This window comes from Mus caroli, chromosome 7, assembly GCF_900094665.2.
Source record: "Mus caroli chromosome 7, CAROLI_EIJ_v1.1, whole genome shotgun sequence".
Classification (NCBI taxonomy): domain Eukaryota; kingdom Metazoa; phylum Chordata; class Mammalia; order Rodentia; family Muridae; genus Mus; species Mus caroli.
The window spans coordinates 48,251,862-48,275,393 of NC_034576.1; the positions used below are offsets into that span (position 1 = coordinate 48,251,862).

The 23,532-nt window shown below is 48.8% G+C and overlaps 1 protein-coding gene across 1 annotated transcript in view; it reads left to right on the plus strand.

The window, feature by feature from the left end:
* Otog (otogelin) overlaps positions 1-11,506 on the plus strand; it is a 69,673-nt gene extending 58,167 nt beyond the window's left edge. The window contains exons 42-56 of the mRNA XM_021168148.2: positions 113-251; positions 1,610-1,804; positions 1,981-2,193; positions 2,764-2,868; positions 3,024-3,131; positions 4,452-4,553; positions 4,762-4,860; positions 5,800-5,840; positions 6,829-6,904; positions 7,012-7,190; positions 7,382-7,486; positions 7,686-7,805; positions 8,617-8,662; positions 11,076-11,155; positions 11,306-11,506. Coding sequence (XP_021023807.1) covers positions 113-251; positions 1,610-1,804; positions 1,981-2,193; positions 2,764-2,868; positions 3,024-3,131; positions 4,452-4,553; positions 4,762-4,860; positions 5,800-5,840; positions 6,829-6,904; positions 7,012-7,190; positions 7,382-7,486; positions 7,686-7,805; positions 8,617-8,662; positions 11,076-11,155; positions 11,306-11,506 — 1,809 coding nt within the window. The remainder of the gene's footprint in view (positions 1-112; positions 252-1,609; positions 1,805-1,980; positions 2,194-2,763; positions 2,869-3,023; positions 3,132-4,451; positions 4,554-4,761; positions 4,861-5,799; positions 5,841-6,828; positions 6,905-7,011; positions 7,191-7,381; positions 7,487-7,685; positions 7,806-8,616; positions 8,663-11,075; positions 11,156-11,305) is intronic.
* The last annotated feature ends 12,026 nt before the right edge of the window (positions 11,507-23,532 follow it).

Below are 23,532 nucleotides of genomic sequence, written 5' to 3' on the forward strand. Positions count from 1 at the left end.
CTGGGGAGGGCACATGGAGAGACACCGTGACCTTCTGAGCAGGGTTAGGCTGAGCTGGGCCCTGGGATTTGGGGCACCAGGATGGGCAGCACTGACGGATGCATCCACCTAGGTCTCCCCAGAGTCATTCTGTGAGCTGTGGATCCGGGACACCAAATACGTGCAGCAGCCCTGTGTGGCACTCACCGTGTATGTGGCTATGTGTCACAAATTCCACGTGTGCATCGAGTGGCGGGGCTCTGACTACTGCCGTGAGTAGGGGCCGGGTCACCTTCTCCCACTGTTCTCTTGAACTCATCCCATTAGTGTGTGAAAGGACTCCCAGAGCCACGTCAAGTCAACGCTTCCCCGAGCTTCATAGTCTCTTCACTCTGATTATATTAATGTGCTTATAAATATTCTGCTTGTACATTCTATGCTAATGAGCAGCATCTTTTGCTGTACTTATATTAATGAACAATAAGCAATTATTTTATTTGAATTGATTGTTTTTAATTGGATCATTTCTCTAAACAACGGGCATAGTAACGATCACTTGCTCTTACCGTGCCTTGAGTCAATAGGAGATCATGGCCGTCCAGTTCTCCACACCGGCCTGGCACATGATCCCTGGCTGGGAGTTTGCTTGACCTTTCTCATCTTTGGATCTCTCCCTTCTTCCTTGGAGACAGAAATGGGACCCACCCTTTCCTTACCTCTATCCTGTTAGAGTTGGGTCAGGCAGGCGTAGAGCATTTTTGTTTCCAGGAACCATGGGGACCACTCCTGAGAAGGCCATACCTATCTATGACAAATAAGAATGGAAAGGCCCGGAGTGTACAGAGTAGCATTTTTAAACTGTGGATCCTGGCACCGAGAGTATGGAGCCAGTTGGAGGAGGGCAACAGCAATACTTAAAAAAAAAATGCAACAAAATACAAAATACAGTATGTATCATGGGTAGTAAGATTTTTTTTTCTTTCAACTTACACAGCCATTTCAACCCAGCTGTTCACACAGGGAATCTGGATAAATGCTGGGCCTCATCAGAGGTTTGCTTGGTATGGGACAGAGTCCCAGTAATGGGATTTCTAAAACGCCCAAAGAACTGTCCAGCACCCTTGTGTGTGCTGGGCTGAAACCCCAGATCCACTGTCTCCACCAACACCACTAGAAAACACCAATCTAGAGCAAACGTTTTCAAAAGGGCCAGATAGCAAATACTTCTGTTCTACCCGTGCAGTGCAGAGACAGCCAAAGACGATATGTAAATGAACGGGGTATGCTGGCTGACACCTGCACCCCTAGTACTGGGAAGGCTGAACCCAGAAGATGGATTTTGCCTCAAGTAATGAGACCTTGACCCAACAACACAAAACTCCTCAGCAACACAAACAACACTGACACAAATGAATTGGCACATCTGTGTTCCAATAAAATTGTAGTCAAAAAGCAGACAATAAATAGCATATGGGCTAGGGAGCAGTCTATTGATGACTCCCGACCTTAGAGGAAGGAGGTTCAGTGCTAAGCCCCAGACTCAGGTACTCAGCTGGGCACGGTGGATACGCTGCTCCTCCTTACCCCTTCTTACACTAGGCTAGGACTGATGTCCATTATCCTCCTACAGCCTTCCTGTGCTCCAGTGACTCTACCTACCAGGCCTGTGTGGCAGCTTGTGAACCCCCTGACACATGCCAGGACGGGATACTGGGCCCCCTGGACCCAGAGCAGTGCCAGGTGCTGGGTGAGGGCTGTGTGTGCACGGAGGGCACCATTCTGCACCGACGCCACTCGGCACTCTGCATCCCTGAGGACAAGTGTGGTAGGTTCCAAGCCCAGTCTCCCACTAGTGCCTCCTATGCTTCCTGAAGACCTTGGTAGAGGCCACTTTGCACTTCCAGGTCTTGGCCTTGGGGTGTTTCGTGTTTGGATGAGAGGGATCGTAGTCTGAGACAGTCTGGTCCTGAGTCCCTGTGCCCTAATATGCCCCCACTGCAGCCTGCACTGACAGCTCAGGGGTTCCACGTGCTTTGGGGGAGACCTGGAACAGCTCCCTCAGCGGCTGCTGTCAGCAGCAATGCCAGGCTCCAGACACCATCATACCAGTGGACCTGGACTGCCCTGGTCCCCGACCTGAGAGCTGCCCCCGCTTTGGTGAAGTGATCCTGTTACAGCCCACGGAGGACCCCTGCTGCCTGGGGAGTGTCTGTGGTGAGTCCCACTCTTGGCTTCCCTGGCACTCAACTGTAAGCCAACAACTGGCTCCAGCTGTGTCTGTTGTATGGCCATGACAACCAGGATAAGGCCTGGAAATTGGAGCATCTTTTGCGGTGTTCACTAGGGGGAAATAGAGAATGAGGCTTTGGGGGAGCAGGAGCAGAGGCTTGAGTTGGAATGGAATGGGCAGAGGCCTGGGGACATTATCCTAGCCAGCTCTGCGTCCTGTAGATTCTGTAAATCACTCTCAGTGTACCATGCCTGGTTCTCCTGTAACGACTTGGCTGCGTAAAGATCTTAAACACTGGCATGCAGTACACCTAGATGAATGTCTGTTCATCTCAGTCTCTGCCTTGTGGGGTCCTCAGAGGCAGCCATTTGAGAGTGGAGGAAGGGCAGGGCAGGGCAGGGCAGGGCAGGGCAGGGCAGGGCAGGGCAGGGCAGGGCAGGGCAGGGCAGGGCAGGGCAGGGAATGGAAGGAGCCCATGTCCAGGCATCCAGTGGCCTCAGTGAGCTGTGAGGACACTGGCCCCCAGGTGACGGGTTGTGTGTCCGGCTCCCTAGTGTGTAACCAGACCCTGTGTGAGGGCCTCGCTCCCACCTGCCGCCCAGGCCACAGCCTTATCACCCACTTCCAGGAGGATTCCTGCTGTCCCAGCTACAGCTGCGGTAAGAGGTTGGGATGGGGGAGTGGGGTAGACCTGAGATGCTAAGACTGACATCTGTGTTCTGGGTCCTGGATAAAATTGGACAGGGACAGAGAGGAGTCCAGACACAGCCAGGCAGAGCCTGCGGCCAGAGCTTACATTCTGCTTTTTCCTCAGAGTGTGACCCTGGTCTGTGTGAGGCTGAGCAGGTCCCCACCTGTCGTGAGGACCAGATCTTGATTGAGGGCCGCCTAGGAGACTCCTGCTGCACCTCCTACTTCTGTGGTAGGTGGCTGCGGGCTGTGCACCAGCCCCTTCCTCGTTCCTGCTTCTGTGGGTGACTGAGAGGAAAGGCTGGGGTCCTTGTGTGAGAGGGGTAGAGGGGGAAAGATGAAGTCACTATTCAGAATGCAATGTGGGACAAAGGGGAAGGAGTCCTGTGCTACCTTTTCATCACACCGTGAACCCTGACATTGTTGTTTACTGAAAAAAAAAAAAACCTGTTTCTAGTTGTGGTATGGCTCAGCCTTAGCACAGCCCTTTAATCCCTCTCCCTGGAATATAATGACACCCTTAGTACACACTTTTAATTCCAAACAATGAAGGTAAAGTTAGTCTGTAGAAGGAAGTACTCATGTTTGAAAGTAATGTCTAATTGAGTTGCAGACAAAATGACAAATCAGAGAAAGATTTGACAGAACAGGATATGCACAATTCTCACGAGAAGAGAGAGGAAAGGGAAGCTACTTGAGAGGCAGTACAGATAATATGCATATATATATATATATATATATATATACATATATATATGTGTGTGTGTGTGTGTATATATACACATGTATATATATGTGTGTGTATTTCCTATATATATACACATATATACCCATATTTATGTATATGTGTATATGTATATATATGTATATGTGTGTATGTATGTGTATATATATATATATGAGAGAGAGAGAAAGACAGAGAGAGAGAGAGAGAGAGAGAGAGAGAGAGAGAGAGAGAGAGAGAGAGAGGAGGCAGTTTTATTGGGACAGTTGTGCAGAGTCAGGTTGCAGAAAGAGAATGAGCTAGATATGGGGTGAGGACAGAAAAGCCAGATGAGAGGAACCAGAAGATTAGAACATATTGCCAACGTTAGCATGCGGCTGGGAGAAAGAAGCCAGCTTGAACCAGTCAGCTTGGAGGTGAGTTTGAGCCAGAACAGCTGAGTTGAACCACCAGGTAGAATTTAGAAAAAAATAAGAAAGGGTGAGCTTATTCAGCAGCAAGTCTTAAAGGCTGAAAACCTTCTAGGCTTAGATTAGATTGCACAGAGACTAGAAGTTTCCAGGACTAGGCCTAGGTTAGCAGACAGAGGCCTCCAAGATAACAATTACATCAGGTGAATAAAAGATACATCTACGCTACCCCTAGGTTGCTGAGCACAAGAAACAGGTGTGTTTTCAGGGCCACACTGTGGGCAGACACAGGATGAACACATAGATTCTGATGCCAAGATGCCGGAGACCCCAAAATGCTGCTTTGAGATGTTTAGAGGCCCCATCCTCTCCCTGAGGGGGAATTTTTATGACAGTGGTGACCCTTCTGTCCCCACAGGCTGTGGTGAGTGTTCAGATCCCATGCCTGAGTGTCAGGAAGGAGAGGCACTCACTGTGCACAGGAACACCACAGAGCTCTGCTGCCCTCTGTATCAGTGTGGTGAGTCCCCGTTGGGCTCAGTGAGGGCCATGTGTGAAGAGGTAGTAGCCTTAGGAGAGACTCTTGCCCTGGGGGTACACTGTATGGGTATAAGCAAGAGGTGGGATGTAGCGGAACTGCACCCTGAGCATTCGTAAAAGCATTCGTAAAAGAGGTGTCTGAGACTAATTTGTCACCTGTCTCCCTACTCCTGCCGCATTCGACCCAGTGTGTGAGAGCTTCCGCTGCCCACAGGTACAGTGTGGCATGGGCACTTCCCTGGTAGAGGTGTGGAGCCCAGACCGCTGCTGCCCCTACAAGTCCTGCGGTAAGTTTCAGTGGGAGAAAGAGCTCCCCCAACATCAACTTGGCTGAGACTGGCTTCCCCAGGCCATTGCTGGTTCCCCTCCTCCTGCCTCACTCTGAGCAGGAAGCATTCCGACTGCCTCGTTCCTCCCCAGGATCACAAATGGTCTCTCATTCTTTTTGCCATCACCTGCCAGTCCAGATAGTCTTGAGTACTCAGGTCTTCCTGGAAGGCCAACAGGAACCTTACAACAGTGATCAATACTGATTGGTGGTGAGCCTTTCACAAAACTCTGAAAGTTACTTTTAAAAGCTGGGAGACCATTCTGCTTCCAGTTTTCAGATGCGTCTTCCAGACCTCAGTAGATGTGCTCTGCATGAGCACAGGGCCACACTCAGCTTCTGGGCACACAACAAGCCAGCCACCCCAGGGAGCATTTAGATCCCTTTGCTGTATGAGCCAGTGGCCCAGAAGAGACTTTCCCAGATGCTCTGGCCTGTGGCCCTTGGTCCTCAAAGTTAAAATGGCTGTGCCCCTTATGTTAGTCTCTGGTGCCTCCAGACTGCTCTGTGCAGCTGGAGCTGCCCACAGGTTGTGCTGCAGGGCGCAGCTGCTGGAACATACCTGTGGGAAATGCATGAGGGAGGAAGTTGCATCCTTGCAGTGGTTATTCTTGGAGAAGCCCTGCTTCCAGGGGAGACAAGGGGAGATCTATGAGTGACCTGTCTGCCTGCTTCACCTCCCTCCATACCCAGTTAGGAGTGTGATATTTGGGACTGCCCAACCATCTAAGCAGGAGCGCTCTGTCTTGGGCATGTCGGGATGAGAGAAGGGTGACAATTTCTCTGGCCATCTCCCTGGGGTGAGCTAGGCTGAGAGTTGTGCCCTTGGAGGGACTGGGTTGCAGTGACGTGTCTGAACATCCCTGTGAGGTAGCTTCTGGCTTCTTCTGTTTTTCAGAGTGTGACTGTGACACTATTCCTGTGCCCAGATGCCATCTGGTATGGAGACCCTGCCCTCTCCACCCACAGCATTATTCTATGTCTCTTTCCCTCCCTTCTCCTCTCCTTCCCGTCTTCTGGAGAGTCTTCTTTTAACCTAGCTCAGAGAGCCCTGGATTTCAAATCAGCACACATATCCCAAGCTCTGCCCCTCGCTCTGGGCACCCTGTCCTCTCTTTGGAGAGCCAGCTTAACTGTGCCGAGGAATAATTGCCAGATCCCGCAGATGGTTGTGATCATGGTGGAGATGCTAGGGAGGATGGTCATGACAGTGAAGATAATGATGGCCATGATTGATAGGTGATGATTGATGGGTGATGATGATGGTGATGATGGTGGAGTTAGTGGGAGGGCAGTCAGGATGCTGAAGATGATGGAGGTGGTGGTGATGATGTGAATAGGTGGAGTTGCCCACTCGCAACTGCTCAGACTTTACCATTGGCCTGCAGTGTTCCAGGTCTTGTAAATGAATTATCTTATTAGTGGTTATGATAAGCCCAAGAGATTGATTCTGTGATGATCTCAATTATGTAAACAAGGGAGCTGAAATTATGGTCGTGAACTTGGTAAATTGCTGAGTCAGGATAAGACGCTTGTGAACCCTTAACCTCCAGGGTGCGTGGCCATTGGAGATGTGTATAAAGTTATACTAGGCTGTTTCTGGATTATGTACTCCGTGCCTTGTCCCAGCACATGTTGTCTCTCTCATGCTCCCCTCCCCATTCCCCTTTCTTCCCTGAAACTAGTAAAGAAAGTGGGGGCGTGGGTAAGGTGTGAGCCACGTGGGTCTCTGTGGTGGTGGTTTCGTGTCTTTCTTGCTGAGGGCAGGAGGCTGGACGGTGGGGAGAGTGGCTGAGCTTCTGGGTGCCAAGGGACCCCAGGTTGTCATCTTCTTCTTACCCATTGCACATGGGCCCAGTGGCAGGCTGTTTCTGAGGGTAGGGTTGGGTTGCCCGCTGTGGGCACTGACTCCCTCTGTCACCTGCAGTGGGAAAAGTCACAGCTGGACGAGGAGTTTATGCACAGCGTGGAGAATGTGTGCGGCTGCGCCAAGTACGAGTGCGGTGAGTGGGCAAAGGGCAGATATGGGAACCTCAGGTGGGCTAGCTGGGAAGGGCCACGGTGGATGGCTGGGCTCTCCAGGACAGGTCCTCCCCTGTCCCCCATCCAGTGAAAGCCCCTGTATGCCTGAGCCGTGAGCTGGGTGTGATGCAGCCAGGCCAGACTGTGGTAGAGCTCTCAGCGGATGGTGTGTGCCATACGTCCCGATGCACAGACGTGCTGGACCCTCTCACCAACTTCTACCAGATCAACATCACCTCTGTCCTCTGTGACATGCACTGCGAGGCGGTAGGGACAGTGTGGAGTGTGTGTCGTCGGGAGGGCTGGGCTGGCGGAGTCTTAACAGGTTGCTGCCTGCTCCAGAGAAATGGAGTCTCTAGCAGGAATCAGAGGCCTCCCAGTTAGGGGAGGCTGGGGCAGGGCAGCAGAGGGGCTTAGTTGCATAAGGCTGATATCACCTTCTCTGCCCTGGCCTTCAGAACCAGGAGTATGACCACCCACGGGACCTGGCAGCCTGCTGTGGCTCCTGCAGGAACGTGTCCTGCCTCTTCACCTTCCCCAATGGCACCACTTCCCTGTTCTTGGTAAATAGTCTATAAACCCACCTGGGAATGGGTCCACTGAGACCCTGAGAGCCTAACACTAAGACCGTGGTTCTCCCTGGGCCCCAGACTAGGGCTTGGTTATGAGCACTATCAGCACCTGGTCCTGGGTTCTACATGTCTTCAGGCCATGCTGCCCATTTGGTCAGAAGCCCTCACTGCCCACCCATGTGTTCTCTAGCCTGGTGCATCCTGGATCGCGGACTGTGCCCGCCATCACTGTGGCAGCACCCCCCTGGGTGCTGTGCTTGTCCGCTCGCCCATCAGCTGCCCTCCACTCAATGAAACCGAGTGTGCCAAGGTCAGTAACTCCTTCCCTCACATCTGGCTTCAAGCCAAGGCATCACTGTCTCACTGGGTGGGAGGAATTTGGATCAGAATCCTGTATGGTTTTCTCAATCATAATCACGTATCTACAAATATGTGATCACAAACCAAGGCATGCAATCACATTGTCAAGTGTTCCAGGACCCATCTCACGCCATTCATCATTCCTATGCCATAGAGACATCAGCACATATACTGTACACTGACGCACCTACACATATAAGTACCGGGCTTATACATACATGTATATTTTAGGATGACAGGATGGCATTTGCCCAGCCTGGTGTAGAAGGCTTTCAGTGTGTGTATAACTAAAAAAAAAAAAAAATCCGTGGAGTGATGAGGTTTCTGTTGAAATGATAAGGTTTCTAAGATTAATAATAGATATTTGAAGATTTCTGCATCTTTAGAACACACACACACACACACACACACACACACACGGATGTGGCTCATTAGTTACAGTGCTTACAAGCATGCGGGAAGCCCTGGATTCAGTCTCTCCTACAGAGCTCTTGCTTTGGGCACCATGGGAGAAAGACTAACTTATACTCTTTATATATTATTTATTTAGTTGGGTTTTGTGACAGGATTTTACTTTGTATTCCTGGCTAGCCTGGAACTCACTATGTAGAGCAAGCTGGCCTAGAACTTGTAGACATCTTCCTGGGATTCGAAACATGCACTGCCATGCCCAGCTCTCTAAGCCTGTTTTTGCCTCTCCCTGGGATCTTGGCTCCTGGACTGGAGCATGGATTCCCCACTCTCTCTTTTTCTCCCTCTAGGTTGGCGGCTCTGTGGTACCATCCTTGGAAGGATGCTGCAGAGCATGTGAGTGAGCATGGTGGAGACGCAGAGCTCAGTGTGCAGAAGGGAGTGGGGCACATAGGTGGCCAAGGGGCTGTGTCACCAACCTGTCATTTATGATGGTAGCTCTCAGGATGAGTAGATGAAGGGATGTCCCATAAGCTGAAAGTCATGGCCCTGGCATAAATAATCAGGTGGCCAGAGGCCACATGTTCATGAACTCCATCCCAATACAAGGCCTCTTCTTCTTGCTGGAGATAAAAGACAGTAGCCACTCCATACAGGAAGCCATTCATCCCTCAGTCAGTCTGCCTCCTCTGCCCCAGATGAAGACTCCAGCCCACATGTCCCCCTCCCCCCCATTAGTTCTGTGACCCATGAGCCCTGGTCTTGAAGCTGCCTCTTTGAGGAGACTTAGGTTTCCAGACCTCTGGCTGTCAGACAGAAACCTCCGACTCACACTTTGCTTCTGGAATCCTGGGTACCCAGAACCAGCATCTCAACTACATGTACCTGAAGGAACCAGTCAGCCTTGTGGCCTTTGCTCACCAGCCTGCCTTCTAGGATGCTCAGACCCTGTGTCCAAAGGGTCATAATCGTTGAGCTGCTTATGTCCACATAACTTACTACAGGAGAGCTTGGCTCCAGACTTTGATTGGCTGATCCATGATCCATAACCTCATGCTCCCTGAATGTTCTGTGTTCCCCGTGTGGCCTGAGCCCTGTGCCTCTCTCCTCGGTTCCCTAAGAGGCTTGTCTCCCATGGTCCCTATTAGACCTGACACTCCCCTGTGTCCCCAATGTCCACTGCTGCTCAGTTACGTGTCTCAGAAACACATAAAACAGGAAGCAGGCAAACACACAGCTATTTCTAATTGTCCCTTCTAGGTGTCCCTACACTCTGAGGGTGATAGAAAGGGAGACTCCTTGCCTCTAGTGAAGGCCATTTAGTCCACATGCATGCTGGGTATTGAGACACATCTCCTGGGTTTTAGTAGCTTCCACTTATCTGGTACCCATGTCCAAGACCACCATTCCTTCCCCCACTGAACACTCCCACAGGTCTATGGCCACGGCAGCACTCGATTCTCCTGCCGGTCTGCTGAGCCTCAGAAGTTAAAGGAAAGGACTCTACCCAGTTGGTGTCTCATGGCTTCTGGGGGCTTGCAGGGCAAGCCCATGACTCTAGCAGATATCTAATGAGTGGCACAGTGTGCCATCCATAAACCTGGGAACTGTGGGTATGGCATAAAGAAGGCTTTGTGGCTGCTACTTTGTGGGCAGATGGAAGAACAGGCGTAGTAGATTATAGGTTGGAGGGTTTGAGTTCTGCAGGGTCCAAGTCATTAAGACTCTGGTGGGGTTCATCACACCAGGATCCATTATCATCCGAGCCTCCGACCCTGTCTGTCATGCCTGGTTACACCCTCACACCTCCTCTGAGCTTTCCATGTATATATATATGTATATGTATGTGTATGTATGTGTTTATATATGTATATATACACATATATGTATATATGTGTATATATGTGTATATATACACATATATAAACATATATACATATATGTATAAATATATATACACATATATACACATATATACATATATGTATAAAACTTTTGGATTGAGACTAGAACTCACAGTGCAGGGAGGAAGGCCACAAAACTTACAATCTCAGGTCTCCCTAGCATAATTAGAGACAGGCCTCTGGCCAGAAAGATTGTGCCTGGGACAGAATATGTCAAAGAGGGATCAAGGAGGGTCGAGGAAGGGAATTGCGTTTTCCAGAAGAAAGGCTCTAGAAAGGTCTCAGCAGGGGTTGGGGGGTCGGGGTGAGGGTTGTGGGGGATAGTGGAGAAAACTATCCAAGGAGGTGAGGCAAAAGAGAGCCATGTGACTGGTAGTCTGTCTGGGAGAGATGTGATCTGGGCAGAAAAATACTCTACAGTGCCAGTTTGCACCCGTGGCCCCTGATTGAGAGCTATGGAATCCCCATGGGTCTTGCTTGTGTGGAGCATCCTGTTAGGCCTTGAGGTTTCCACTTGTGACAGACTCTTACTGCTAGAGTCCTCTCGGAGTAGAAACACTGATGCACAGAGAGGATGTGAGGATGGAAGGAGGGCCTCTAACAGGGATGACAGATACGTGTCGGGCTTGGGTATGGAGATAGCCTGTTCTTGCCTCAGATCTTCTTATAGCACAGAGGTCCGAGGCTCTCCCTAGCCACTCCACGTGTCTTCCTTTGTGTCGTTTGCTCAAGCTTCTACCTTCCTTGGTCCTACATCCTTCTAAGACACTGGGTTAAAGGGGTTTCCCCTTGATGGAGGGGACATCAATGTGTGGGTACCAACTTGGAAGACATTAACTAACCCCAGGCTGACCCATCTCGATGCCAGTCTGGGACATAACTCTTGCCCACCCTGCCCCTACCAGGTAAGGAGGATGGACGGTCTTGCAAGAAGGTGACCATCCGCATGACCATCCGCAAGAATGACTGCAGGAGCAATACCCCTGTGCGTGAAGGGATGGGTATCTTGGGGTGGTGGTGGTGGTGGTGGTGGTGGTCGTCGTTGTTGTGGTCGTGGTCATGGTGGTCGTGGTGGTAGTGGTGGCTGAGGGACTGGAGAGGCAGATGTCCCCCTTGATGACATGCTCGTCCCCAGGTGAACCTGGTGTCTTGCGATGGGAGGTGCCCTTCTGCCAGCATCTACAACCACAACATCAACACCTATGCCCGCTTCTGCAAGTGCTGCCGTGAGGTGGGACTGCAGCGTCGCTCTGTGCAGCTCTTCTGTGCCACGAATGCTACCTGGGTGCCCTATACAGTACAGGAGCCTACAGACTGTGCCTGCCAGTGGTCCTGAGGCCTGGGTGCCAGGCCTGGCTGGGTCACCCCTGTCACCCTCATGTTCTCCTTCCAGCTAGTCTAGGTGACAAAGGGGAGAGGTTAAAGGTTGGGGGATCTTGTTTGTATGCGTGTGCGTGCGTGCGTGCGTGTGTGCGTGTGTGCGTGCGTGCGTGCGTGCGTGCGTGCGTGTGTGTGTGTGTGTGTGTGTGTGTGTGTGTGTAATGGTGAGCAGCATCCACAAGGGACCAGAATAGGCCCCACGTGCCCATCCTGGCTCTCTCTCTGAGTCCTTTTACATGCACATAGGAAAGTGCCATTGCTCAGGGCTTTTGGGATCCAACTCTACATGGCTTGGTCAGGAGGGAAGTTCTAGGCCCAGGAGCTGAAGGCCTGATCCATCTGTGTCTCTGGCCAGGACTTCTAGGGGGAGGAGCCAAGGCTTTCCTGATACACTGCAACCAAAGCAGAACCCAATGCTGGCTTAGGGTTAAGATTTGGTGGCCTGCTTCTTTCTTGTCCCTCTTAACAATGGAAAACCCATAATATAAGGAAAAGGGATTTAACTAACATTTCTGTCTGTCTCAAGAGATCTAGAACTCCTTGAAGTGAAGAGGGTGAGCTTGGGGCTCAGGGATGCCCATGAAGATCTGTGAGACCATGCTGTGACTGAGCAGGTGGCTCTAGACTCCACAACCTCAGAGGGTGCCCTGACATTCTGGTATCTAGAAGAGCAGGTCCAGGTCTGTGCCTCTGTGTGTCACATGCTCACCGTTGAGCCAGGTTTGAGATACATGAAGGATAGGCTTCTCAACAAGGGCCTGGGTGCCAATCCCAGAGGGTGCTGGACAGCCCACTCCTCCCAGCAGTTCTGGAGTATACAGCTGGCACTTCCAGCCTAAAGCTCTGTCCCTTTTCTCCAAGCGTGTGAAAAGTGTATCTGTACTAGGTCTCACTGTGCTAGGTGGTGGCTCAGCGCTGCCTGGGACTGTGTTGGTGGAGAATGTCTGTAGGTGAAAATGCAGCCCTGTGAGTTTGCAGCTCAGGTGGCCCCCGAGTGTCTGTCAGAGCCTTGTCTCCAAACCAAAGTGTCTTCCCTAAAGCCAGGATCAGAGCTCCTGTCCACAAGCCACTCTGCATATCCCCTCCTTTCTGCACTGCTTTGTGCTACTGGGTCTCAAAGGTCATGACCTGCTGCTGTTCAGGTCCCAGCACTGCTCTGACGCCCCCATGGGGTAAAGGTCCTGTGTCGAGATGGTCCCTACATCTGCTTTGTCTCTGTGACTCTTCTGTATCTTCTTCATGTATCAATAAACTGCAAGAAGTCTTCCAAGCATCTCTGAGGATGCCATGCTGGCCTCGAATTCAGGAGAGCATCAGCTGTGAAGAGAAGACCCCCTTGGAGAGCCCTGGGGGTGGGGTATAATGGAATGGACTTCTGCCTGTTTTTACCTGTTTTTTTCTTCTATCACCCCAACTCCCACTCAGGCACCCCTACTGCCTGCCCCATCCCTAATGTTCCAGCCCACACTCCCAATGCTCCTGTTAGGTTACTCCCAGTAAGACCAACTACTCCAGGATAAAACACTCCAAAGAAAGATGAACAAATCACCATCCCTGTCCTGCACCATGGGGCACGAGGGTGAGGACTCTACTGTGGAACAGGCAGGAAGGAGTTGTGGCAGTGTATCATAGCTAGTGGTGTTCAGTTGCTCTCAAAAACCAAGACCAGCAGCACTGTCATAATCAGGCACAGGACTCAGGAAGCTGGTTAACTTAGCCGGGCGTGGTGGCGCACGCCTTTAATCCCAGCACTCGAGAGGCAGAGGCAGGCGGATTTCTGAGTTCGAGGCCAGCCTGGTCTACAAAGTGAGCTCCAGGACAGCCAGAGCTATAAAGAGAAACCCTGTCTCAAAAAACCAAAAAAAAAAAAAAAAAAAAAAAAGAGTAAAATCTTTTCCTGTGTCATAATACATAAGGCAACCAGTGTAGCTTACTTATAGCCCCCCAACTCAGATGGGTCCTTAGAGAAGGGGCAGGAAGGCCAGAGTCCAGAGCAGACGAGGGGACAGGGAGGACACCCTTCAGCTTAGGAGGAAGTGACAGTGTTCAGGAGCTCCAGGCAGCTTCTAGAAAGTGGAATTCAAGAAATGGCTTCTGGGCTGGCGTCTTACTCACCTCTCTGTTGCCAGGATAAAACACCACGATAAAGGACAACTTAGAAAAGGCAGTGTATAATTCGTCTTGTGGTTAGAGTCCGTGAGAGCAGAGTGAAGGACTATTCAGGAGAACACATCTGGATCCAAAGCTAATGAGACAGAATTGGGATCACAAGAACCTTTTGGACCCTCAAAGCGTACCCCCAACTAATGCATCTTCTCCAACAAGGCCACACCTCCTAGTTTTTCCTAAACAGTTCCACCAACTGGAGACTAAGTATTCAAACGCATGCACCTATGGAGAGGCTATTCTCATTCGGAGCACCACAGCTAGGGAGATGGCTCAGCCGGTAGAGGCTTCGGGGCTAAAGAGAGCTCTGCAGTTAAAAGCATGCGCTGCTCTTGAAGAAGATTTGGGTTCAGTTCACGCGTGTGGTGCTCATATATACATGCAGGTAGAAGGTTCACACTCATAGTAAAGCTTAAAAACAGCTGGACATGATGGAATATGTTTGCAATCCCAGCACCAAGAAGGTAGACACCGGAACACCCCTGGGGCTCACTAGCCAGCCAGCCTCGCTTAATCAGTGGACTCTGGGCCAGCAAGGGACTCTCTCAAAAACTGTAGACCCATGTTCTGATGAGGGACAATACTGGAGGGTTAACACACACACACACACACACACACACACACACACACACCCCAAGTGGATTTTTCTTAGAGCCTCCATTAAGAGCACAAACCTTCTGGGCTTCCCAGGCTCAAATGAAGGTCAACAAGTCCTAGAACCAGAAACTGTGAGAACATACGTTTGCATGGCTCTAAGGTCCTAAGTCTGTAACTTTTGTCATAGTAGCCATAGTAGGAAACTTATACAACATCTTGAGAAGGAATCCAAGAAATACAGAGAAAGCCAAGCCAGGGTACAAGCTGCAAGCACTGTCTAGGTTTAAAAATAGATACCAATTGTAGCTATCATTGGGGAACAATTAAATAAGCTGGTACAGCTAACACTATGCAGCGCTCTAGTGAACTGACGTGTTGGGCTTCCTAGGATATGTTGCATGAAAATGGCAAATTATGGGTAGAAACCCACAGAACCCACCTCCTTCATTGCCTGTATGTGGGCCACAGAATCCCATTGGTTCTGGTCTTATGTCTTTGAAGGAGTTTCACAGCTGAGTATGGCCTTTCCTGGCTACTCTATCCAAGTAGCTAAGGACATCTACAACCTTCCTGATTCGTCCCCACACTGCATCTAAGACCTAAAACTCAAGAGAAACCCAGAAGCCACATGTCCCACTGGTAGAGAAACAAGGCCACAGCCAAGCAGGGTGGCTGCCCAGGCTACAAACTCTTGTGCCTGTATTTGCAAGCATGAGGGGCTCTGAGCTACAGAACCAGCCCATTCTCCTTGGTGTAGGCTCAGGTTCCCCGCTCTGATTTTCAGGGCTTAATCTTCTTCCTGTGGAAATCAATGAGGACATTGTGATGGAATGATTCACGTTCAAGGTCAGGCCGCAGCAAATTGGTGGCGACATGCTGATTTTAGTGCCCTCACCGAGAGGGGATCCAATCCTGTGCCTGGACCACTTAACCCTTTCCTCGCCATGCCTGTCACTCCTGTCAGCTCCAAGTCTAGAGCCCCCCCCCCCAAGGCTTTTACACCCCCTACGTGGCCCATCTTTTGCATTTTCCTAAGATCTTGACGTTTCACGGGTCTGCTAAAGATAGATAACAAATTAGAATGGTTTCAGGTTGAAATAAAATGTGTGACTATCAGCCTGCTGTGCCCATGAGAGGCTCTCCCTACAGATATTTTGCACCCTAAACCTCTGTTCCAAGTTCCAGGATTTCTTTGTTTGTCCACATGGAAGGATGGAGGAGGCAGGAAACTGAAGGCCTGTGTGTGCATGTGAAGTATCTTTCCTGTGGTTCAAATATAATAAAAATTTATTTCCCCTCATATGTATAAGCTTTCAAATAGGTTGGTCTCAGGAGCTGCATCTTTATGTCCAGAAAAAAAATAAAGAGACCCTGGTTGTTCTGTTTGAAAAGTCCACATTGTCCATCCAATTTTCCCATGGTAGCTATGCCAGTTTCTGTCAGGTGTGTGCCTGGGGGTTCAGGCAGCATGCATTGTTGGAGTGAGAAGATGCTCTATGGAGTGATAAGTGGCTCACTTCCTGCCAGTCTCATTATCCTGACCTGAACAGAGGCATGTGGTCACACCTAACTGCAAGGGACGCTGGGGGATGTAGTCCTCCTGCATGCCCAGGAAGAGGAAAGACATGTCTCTGATGGATGGAGTCTTGGGAGGAAACAGACAGTGAAGAAAGGGCTTTCAGAGAGAAATGCAGAGTCTCAGAGGACATGGGGTGGGATTAGGGTGGATCGAACTGCCCCTGGCTGGGTAGATTCTGCCTTGAATCTCTATTGATTTAGATCTCAACACATAGCACAGAAGTTACGAAAAATGAGTCTGAAAAAACTGGTGAGCCTGAAAGAGAAGACCCAGGACAGCAAAGAGTTAAAGGAGGCCGGCAGGGGTGGGGGTGAGAAGAGCTGGAAAGCCAGGTGCCCCCCAACACACTGTGGCTGTGGTGTCCTTTAATCCCCTGCAGCAGGCAGGAGGCCTGCACAGCTGTCTCTTCCAAGCTGGAACTGTACCTTCCCCCAGCTGCCCCTGCCTGCCGGCCCCTTGCCCAGGGATCTGGACTGCCCAGGGATTGGGTGAACGTGGGCAGCACTGGGCAGTCAGCATAGTGGAGGGACTGGCCCATCCCTAGTACCCTTGGAAAGTCCATTTTCTAAAGCTAAGTTGCTTTCAAGCTTACTGTGCATCCTCTCATTTGTCAAGAGACCTCCACACACACACATATTACACACACAAATACACACATATATACATACACACACATATATACATATACTTACATACACACACATATAAACACACATACACATGTACACACACATACACAGAGATATATACGAATATTCACATATACATGTACACACACAAATACATTCACACACACACACACACACACACACACACACACACACACACACCTCCCTCTGACAAGGCCTACTCCTAGCCATCCAAACCCAAGTTCTGCCCCTGCTCCTCCCCTCACACTATTTATTCCTGCTTCTATGCCTTTGTCCACCTGGAATGACTTGTGGCTTCTTTTCCCTAGGCAGTCCCTGCCTGCCCTGTGCCTTCAGATCAGCTGCACAGTCCCAGCCCACAGAATTCCTCCCATTGGCATCTACCATCTGACCCACCATCTACCACCCTAGATTCTGCCTGTCTGGGGCCTGCCTATCAGCTTTAAGCAGGACAGGGGGTATGCAGACTTACTCCTGTAGTAACTCCTGCATGCACCCACATATTCATCCATACTACACAAGAATGTAAGGCTCGGGACGAGTAAGGCATGTACACAGCTGGAGAGTAGGGGATCAGGACTTGAGCCCCCTGTGCGCTACACCAGGCCCCATGTTCAAACTTCCCTTCTCAGCCAGGAAAGAGCAAAGAGAATGCTGGGGTCCCCGTGGCTGGTAGCTGGTGCTGTAGGTCACTGCCTCTGGAAATCTGTGGGAGTGAGTGAGCCCTGGAGTCTCTCTGGTCAGTTAGAAGCTACAGGACATTGAAGGTTTCAAGCTGCCATCCTTCATGGTGAAGGGGAACAACAGGTTCTACGTCCCAGGGTTGGCATGAGGGTCAAGTGAGATCATAGATGGGAAAAGGCCAGACAACTGCAGAAGCTTCTGAGCCAGGGATCCCATCCCAACTGGGCCTAGGACAAGAGAGAAGCAAGAGCACGGGGCCCCAAGCAGCCCCAGCTCCTCCCCATCCAGCAGGCTCAGGACTGAGCGTTAGTTATGGGCCCCCACTAGCCGTGCCATCCTGTCTCAGTTTCTCCAGAACAGAGACACTGGTTAGTGTCACTAGAGATGTCACTAGAGATGACAAAGGAGCAGGAAGCTTTAGAAGAGACTGGATTATGGAGTCAGGGTGTGGCTGACAACAGTTGTGTGGTTTATCCCCCGCCCAAGGCTTAATTTCCTCACACCCCTGGCTGGTAGATAACATTTAATGAGTTTAATGAATTGCTATAATAAATGCTGTAAATGTTTTTCTCTATATCTGTATACGTATCTGTATATGATGTATATGTGTGTGTTTTTAAAAGATAAGCTATATATATACATATATATATACACACTGTTTAATGTATATGTATATATATATATATATATATATATCTGTATACACACACATACATACACACACACACACCTATAGCAAAGAGAGAGAGAGTATGTGTGTGTAAAGTCTGTATGTATCACTCAAGTGGAGATCAAAGGTCACCTTGGGGAAATCTATTCTTTCTTACTGCCATGTAAGTTCTAGGCATTGAACACAGGTCATCCATCAGTCTTAGCAGCAAGCACCTTTGCCTGCTGAATCATCTTATGGATGGACCAAAGTTGTCTTCTCCAAGCTCTGTGTTTTCAGGAGTCAGAAGCTGATCCAAAAGAGAAAGAGTGACACCCCCAAGGTCTCACGGCCCTGAGCCAGGGTGGATACCTGGTGTTTATCACGTGCCTCCACTGTGGAATCTTCTCTTCACCCAGGATACCCTCCCTGCTCTGACCACACAGCTTCTGTTGTCTGGTCAGCCATGGGGCTTGCAGGAACCTCTTTCCTCCTAAGTCAGGGAGCCCTCGACCTGCAGGTAGGACCTGGCTGACCTACTTCTACATGAGTCTTTTGCAAGTTCTTTTGCAAATAGGTTACTACCAGAATGGGTCTTTTGCAGACCTAGGCATGGAAATCACTTCCTTGAGGGGCCCCCTGAAACTTAACTGAACAGTGTGACATCAACTCTCAGGATGAAGTAGAGAGGAAAGGGAGAGAAGGAAGGGTTAAAGGCTCAGCGACTGGAGTGGGCAGCCTGCAGACAGCCCAGCTCAGCGATGGGAGGCCTGAACCATTCCATTCCTCTGCAGATCAGTTACACCCAGCTGTCTCCCTCCCTGCTGCCAGTGCCCCTTGGATTAGGCGGGAAAGGCTCCCCGGCCTGAGGCCTGCACACGGCCCATGGGGAACAGCGCCTGCAGCCCACGCCTCCACGACAGCTGCCTAGTGTCAGGCAAGCACATAGATCAGCAGGATCCTGGCAGAGGTGCCCCAAGCCCCGTCCCCCTCAACATGTGCAGGGGGGACTGCCTGAGGAGAGGGGGTCTGTAAGGGATTTGAGAGGTACAGGGAAGGGATTGCTCCCAAAAATATCTCCTTTGCCCATATGTCATTGTGCTTCAAATTCCATCATTTGATGTCTTGAAACTTTGGCTCACCCAAAGACACCAACTAAAAATAATGTTCATGGAGTCCCTGGAATTCTGAGACATTGTTGATAAAATACACAGACCTGTTACAGTAGGTCTCTCCTCTCACCCGCCAACACTGTTGGGAAGAGTGTTCTCAGCACACACAGCAATTCTAATTAAGCTATGCTGGTTGTTATACATACTATCATTGTTTATTTGAAAATAATGGACGATCCCAAAATGCTGTCTTAGTTGAAAGAGAAAGGTAGACAGATGGCCTTCAGTGAAACACCATTGATCAAGAAGAAGGAAGATATTCTAATTAACAATTACTGGGATGGTTCATGAAGATGTTATCCACATAATTGAAAGCTGATATGTAATAGAGCACGCACGCGCGCACACACACACACACACACACAGACACACACATGAACTTTTATGAATTAAAACCACTCATGATCTCTGTTTTCATCACAAAGAGCACCCGGTACCCAGACTTATAAATAACTACAAATTTGGGCAAAATATGGGAAATATGTTTTCAGACTTTAGACAAAAGATAAGTCAAAGCTGAGGCTCTCAAAAGAAGAGAAACAATAAATCGAACAATTCTTACTAGACAGCTCCAATTTCTTCCCATTCCACTTTCTGGAATGAGGAACAGCAAGGGACATCCAAGCAGAGTCTGGTGGTCTCACTGAGGTGAAGAGATGAGACCCAGTTCAAGTAGACTTTAGTAACTGGACTCTCTAGGGCAGAGAGCCGGAGATAGGGGAGCCAGGCAGAAGAAAAGGAATTCCAGAATTTGAAAAAAAAACCAAGGCAGTTACTGAACACTGTCCTGTACTCCTGTAGTATAGACAAGCCACACAGTTAGGCAAAGCAATAGTCATCAATGTAAACTGAGCAATTTCTGAAGTCTACCTGGGGCTATGAGGCATTAATTTCATACCTAACCTGGAGCAGGCACACCTCATTGACAATCTAGCACACTTAACTGAGCCACTTCTTACTTAGCAGTAAGATGAAATTAACCCTAGAGTAGAGGGCTAAAACTAGCCCAATTCAACATTGAAATTAACTTTCTTAGTTAGGGTTTTATGAATGTAAAGAGATACCATGATTACAGAAATTCTTATAAAGGAAAACATCTAATTAGGGCTGTCTTACAGTTTCAGAGGTTTAGTCCATTGTCATCATGGTAAGAAGCATGGTGGCGTGCAGGCAGACATGAAGCTGGAGAAGGAGCTGAGAGCTCTACAGCTTGTTCCAAAGGCATCAGGAGACTGTGAGTCACCCTGGGTGTACCTTGAGCACAGGAGATCTCAAGCCCCCCCCCCCCAGTGACACACTTCCCCCAGCAAGACCATACCTACTTGTGTTTTTGAATATGCTTGGCCCAGGGAGTAGCACTATTAGGAGCTCACATCTGTGACCTCCACATTGGGGGTGGGCTTGGAGACCCTCCTCCTAGCTGCCTGGAAGCTAGTCTTCCGTTTGCCTTTGGATAAAGATGTAGAACTCTCAGCTCCTCCAGCCCCATGACTGCCTGGATGCCGCCATGCTCCTGCCTTGATGATAATGGACTGAATCTCTGACCCTGTAAACCAGCCCCAATTAAACCTTGTCCTTTATAAGAGTTGCTTTGGTCTATTTACAGCAGTAACGCACTGACATGGCTTTATTCTGTTAACACAATGAGCTACGCAGATGATATTTGATTACAAACCAATCTTGCATTCCAGTCTAAAGCCCTCTTGTTCATTATGTGCTATTATTCTACAATGTGGAATTGGCATAGGTAACTTTTGTTAAGAATTTTTGCAAATATTCTTATAAAGAGCAATGCTCTCTATTTTTCCCCTGTGACATCTTTGCCCTGTTTAATGCTGGCTTAATACAGTGGAATGAGCAACTGGGCCTTAGCTAAGTCCATGGGCAACCAAGAGGGATGGCAAGAACAAGTATTGTCTTGGAGGCCTCTGGGGCTTCTCTGACCTGTAACAATTCATAAGGAAGATATCCTTCACACTGGGGTCTTGACTGCATAATCCTAGGAACAGCTTTGTGCAGCCATGCAGTGTCTCTCCTCCCAAACTCTCTTTTGAATTCAAAGTGCATATTTTAATTTGGTTGCTATATAGTAAGTTTCCATATAGATTTTCATACCCCCTCACTTTAGTTAACCCTTCCTCCCCACTGGCTTCTCCTATCCTGCAATCCACCCTCTGCTTAGACTTTCCATCCCCAGGATTTCCCCTCTCTGTTTTCATGTACCTGGGTTCAATTGTCCTCCACTCTCATAACAAATCCCTTCCCATTCTCTTTCTAGTTTCTTGGCTTCTCTGGGAACTCCACATTATATGCACAAAATCAGAGGTCCAAAGCCAGAGGACCCACATATGAGGGGAAATGTGGTGCCCATTTTTCTATGTCTTAGTTAATTCACTTAATATAATTTTCCCAGGTCCATCCATGGGCTGCACGATATGGAGAAATCAAGCTGAAACTGAGCTGGAAGTGTGCTCCCTGCCAGCTGTAGTTTCCATAACCCAGGAAAGTGCTATGCAGGCCTCTGGAGGAGAAGAGGGCATTAATGCCCTTACCCAGATCTAACCTCATGCAATAAGAAAACAACCTTCCAGGTAAGATGTCTCCACTCAGGCAATAGTGGCACTATTGTTATATAGGGTTAACCAGCATCCCTGATGGGATTTGAAGCCTACTCCTTGCCTGTTACTGTGATGCTGGTCAAGACATCCCAGTATGGGACAAATTATGGACAGAGGGGAAACTGTTACTTAGCTTAAATGGCACAATGTCACATTTACTTTTAAGTATTTATGGTTATACCCAGGGGCAGATGCTCTTCTTAGTCTCAGTCAGAGACAGTGGACAGTGCCAAGTACAGACTTGTGGCAGCACAAAGGGCTGTGAATAGGTGACAGACTAGCACTCAGCTCTAAACATGACATTTCAGGGCTGGAGAGATGGCTTAGTGGTTAAAAGAGATTGCGGCTCTTTCAGAGATTGCGGCTCTTTCAGAGAACTGGAGGTTGGTTCCTAGCCCCCATGTCTGTAACTTGCTCCCCCAAGGAATTGGAGCTCTCTTCTGGCCTCCATGGGTGCCTGCATACACAGGTACATGCATATACAAGCAAACAAATATCAAAAGAAAATTCTTCTAAAATTGACATTTATACCATCCTCTCAGTGGCTTAGGGAAAATTACAAAAGAGAAGGTAGAAAAACAATGGAAGGGACCCCAATAGGGAGAATGGTAGTAAAATGCCACCATTGGGCATCATACAGACATTAGAACCATAAACTTCACAGCAGTCTACACCAGGTCTGCAAAAGAATGGGCCTTCAACAGCCAGGTGTGGATGGAGAGCTTATGTGATTCTGTTTCTCCGTTTAAAGACTTCTTCTTGATTCTTTGTGAATTTCCCATCATGCACCCCAATCCTACTCATCTCCCTGTCTCTCCACATCCACCCTCTGCCATGGCAACCTTCCCCTAAAAGAAAAAATAAATAAATAAAAATAAACAAAACAAAAAAACTTCTCGCCATGGAAGTTGCTGTGTGTCGTGGTGTGTTGCAGTGTGTCACACAGTATATCCTTTTCCCCAAATAGCTTTACTTGCAAATGTTTACTTGTTGATGCAAAGGAACTTTTGTGAGACTATTTGAAAAACTGATCTGGAGCCTAGTTATCTAGGTAAGAACTTATCTCTGAACTGTGACAGCCTGAGTTGAGACAGAGGCAGCATAAGTCTACCTAGAGGACCTTTCCCCAATAGAGCTTTGATCTTTGAGCCAAATTAACAAATGTATCTTTGAATATGGCACGGAGTAAAAGTAATCTGTTACTTTGGTGGTAGAAGGAGAGTGTGGAAGACCGGTAAGCAGAAGAGGAGAAGCTGTAGTAAGGAGAATTCTGACTCATCAGACTGGGAGTGAGTATACTGATTGTGCCAGCAGGTCATGCACCAATGGAAGCATGAGTCAGCAGGCCATGCACCAATGGAAACATGAGTCAGCAGGCCATGAACCAATGGAAACATGAGTCAGCAGGCCATGAACAAGTAGCAACATGAATCAGCAGAGGTCAAGACTCAACAGGAACCCTAGTAAAGACAGGACAAGACAAGCAGGTCAGAGTCTGTGCTTGGCCATAGCTGGCACAGAACAAACAATATTGTGGTATCAGAAAAGAAAGTTTGAGATTACACTAGATTGTAAATGGCTTTCAGAATCTATGAAATTTACTGATCATTGCTTCTTGATTTTCACGGTCTTGTAGCTCTTACTTAACAACAGACTCTAGTGTTTGTTGGTTTTTCCCCAGACCTAGCAACCTAATCCTCCATAATTGTATGTGGTGTCCACCTGCCTTCCTAGTCGTCATGGGTTTCAGAGAAAGCTGAATTCCATCTCTAACTTCAAGGGTAGATTATAATTAGTGTAAACCAGAAGAGTGCTAACTTTTTCTTAGAGAGCTAAGTAATAATTCTTTTCGGCTTTGAATGGATAT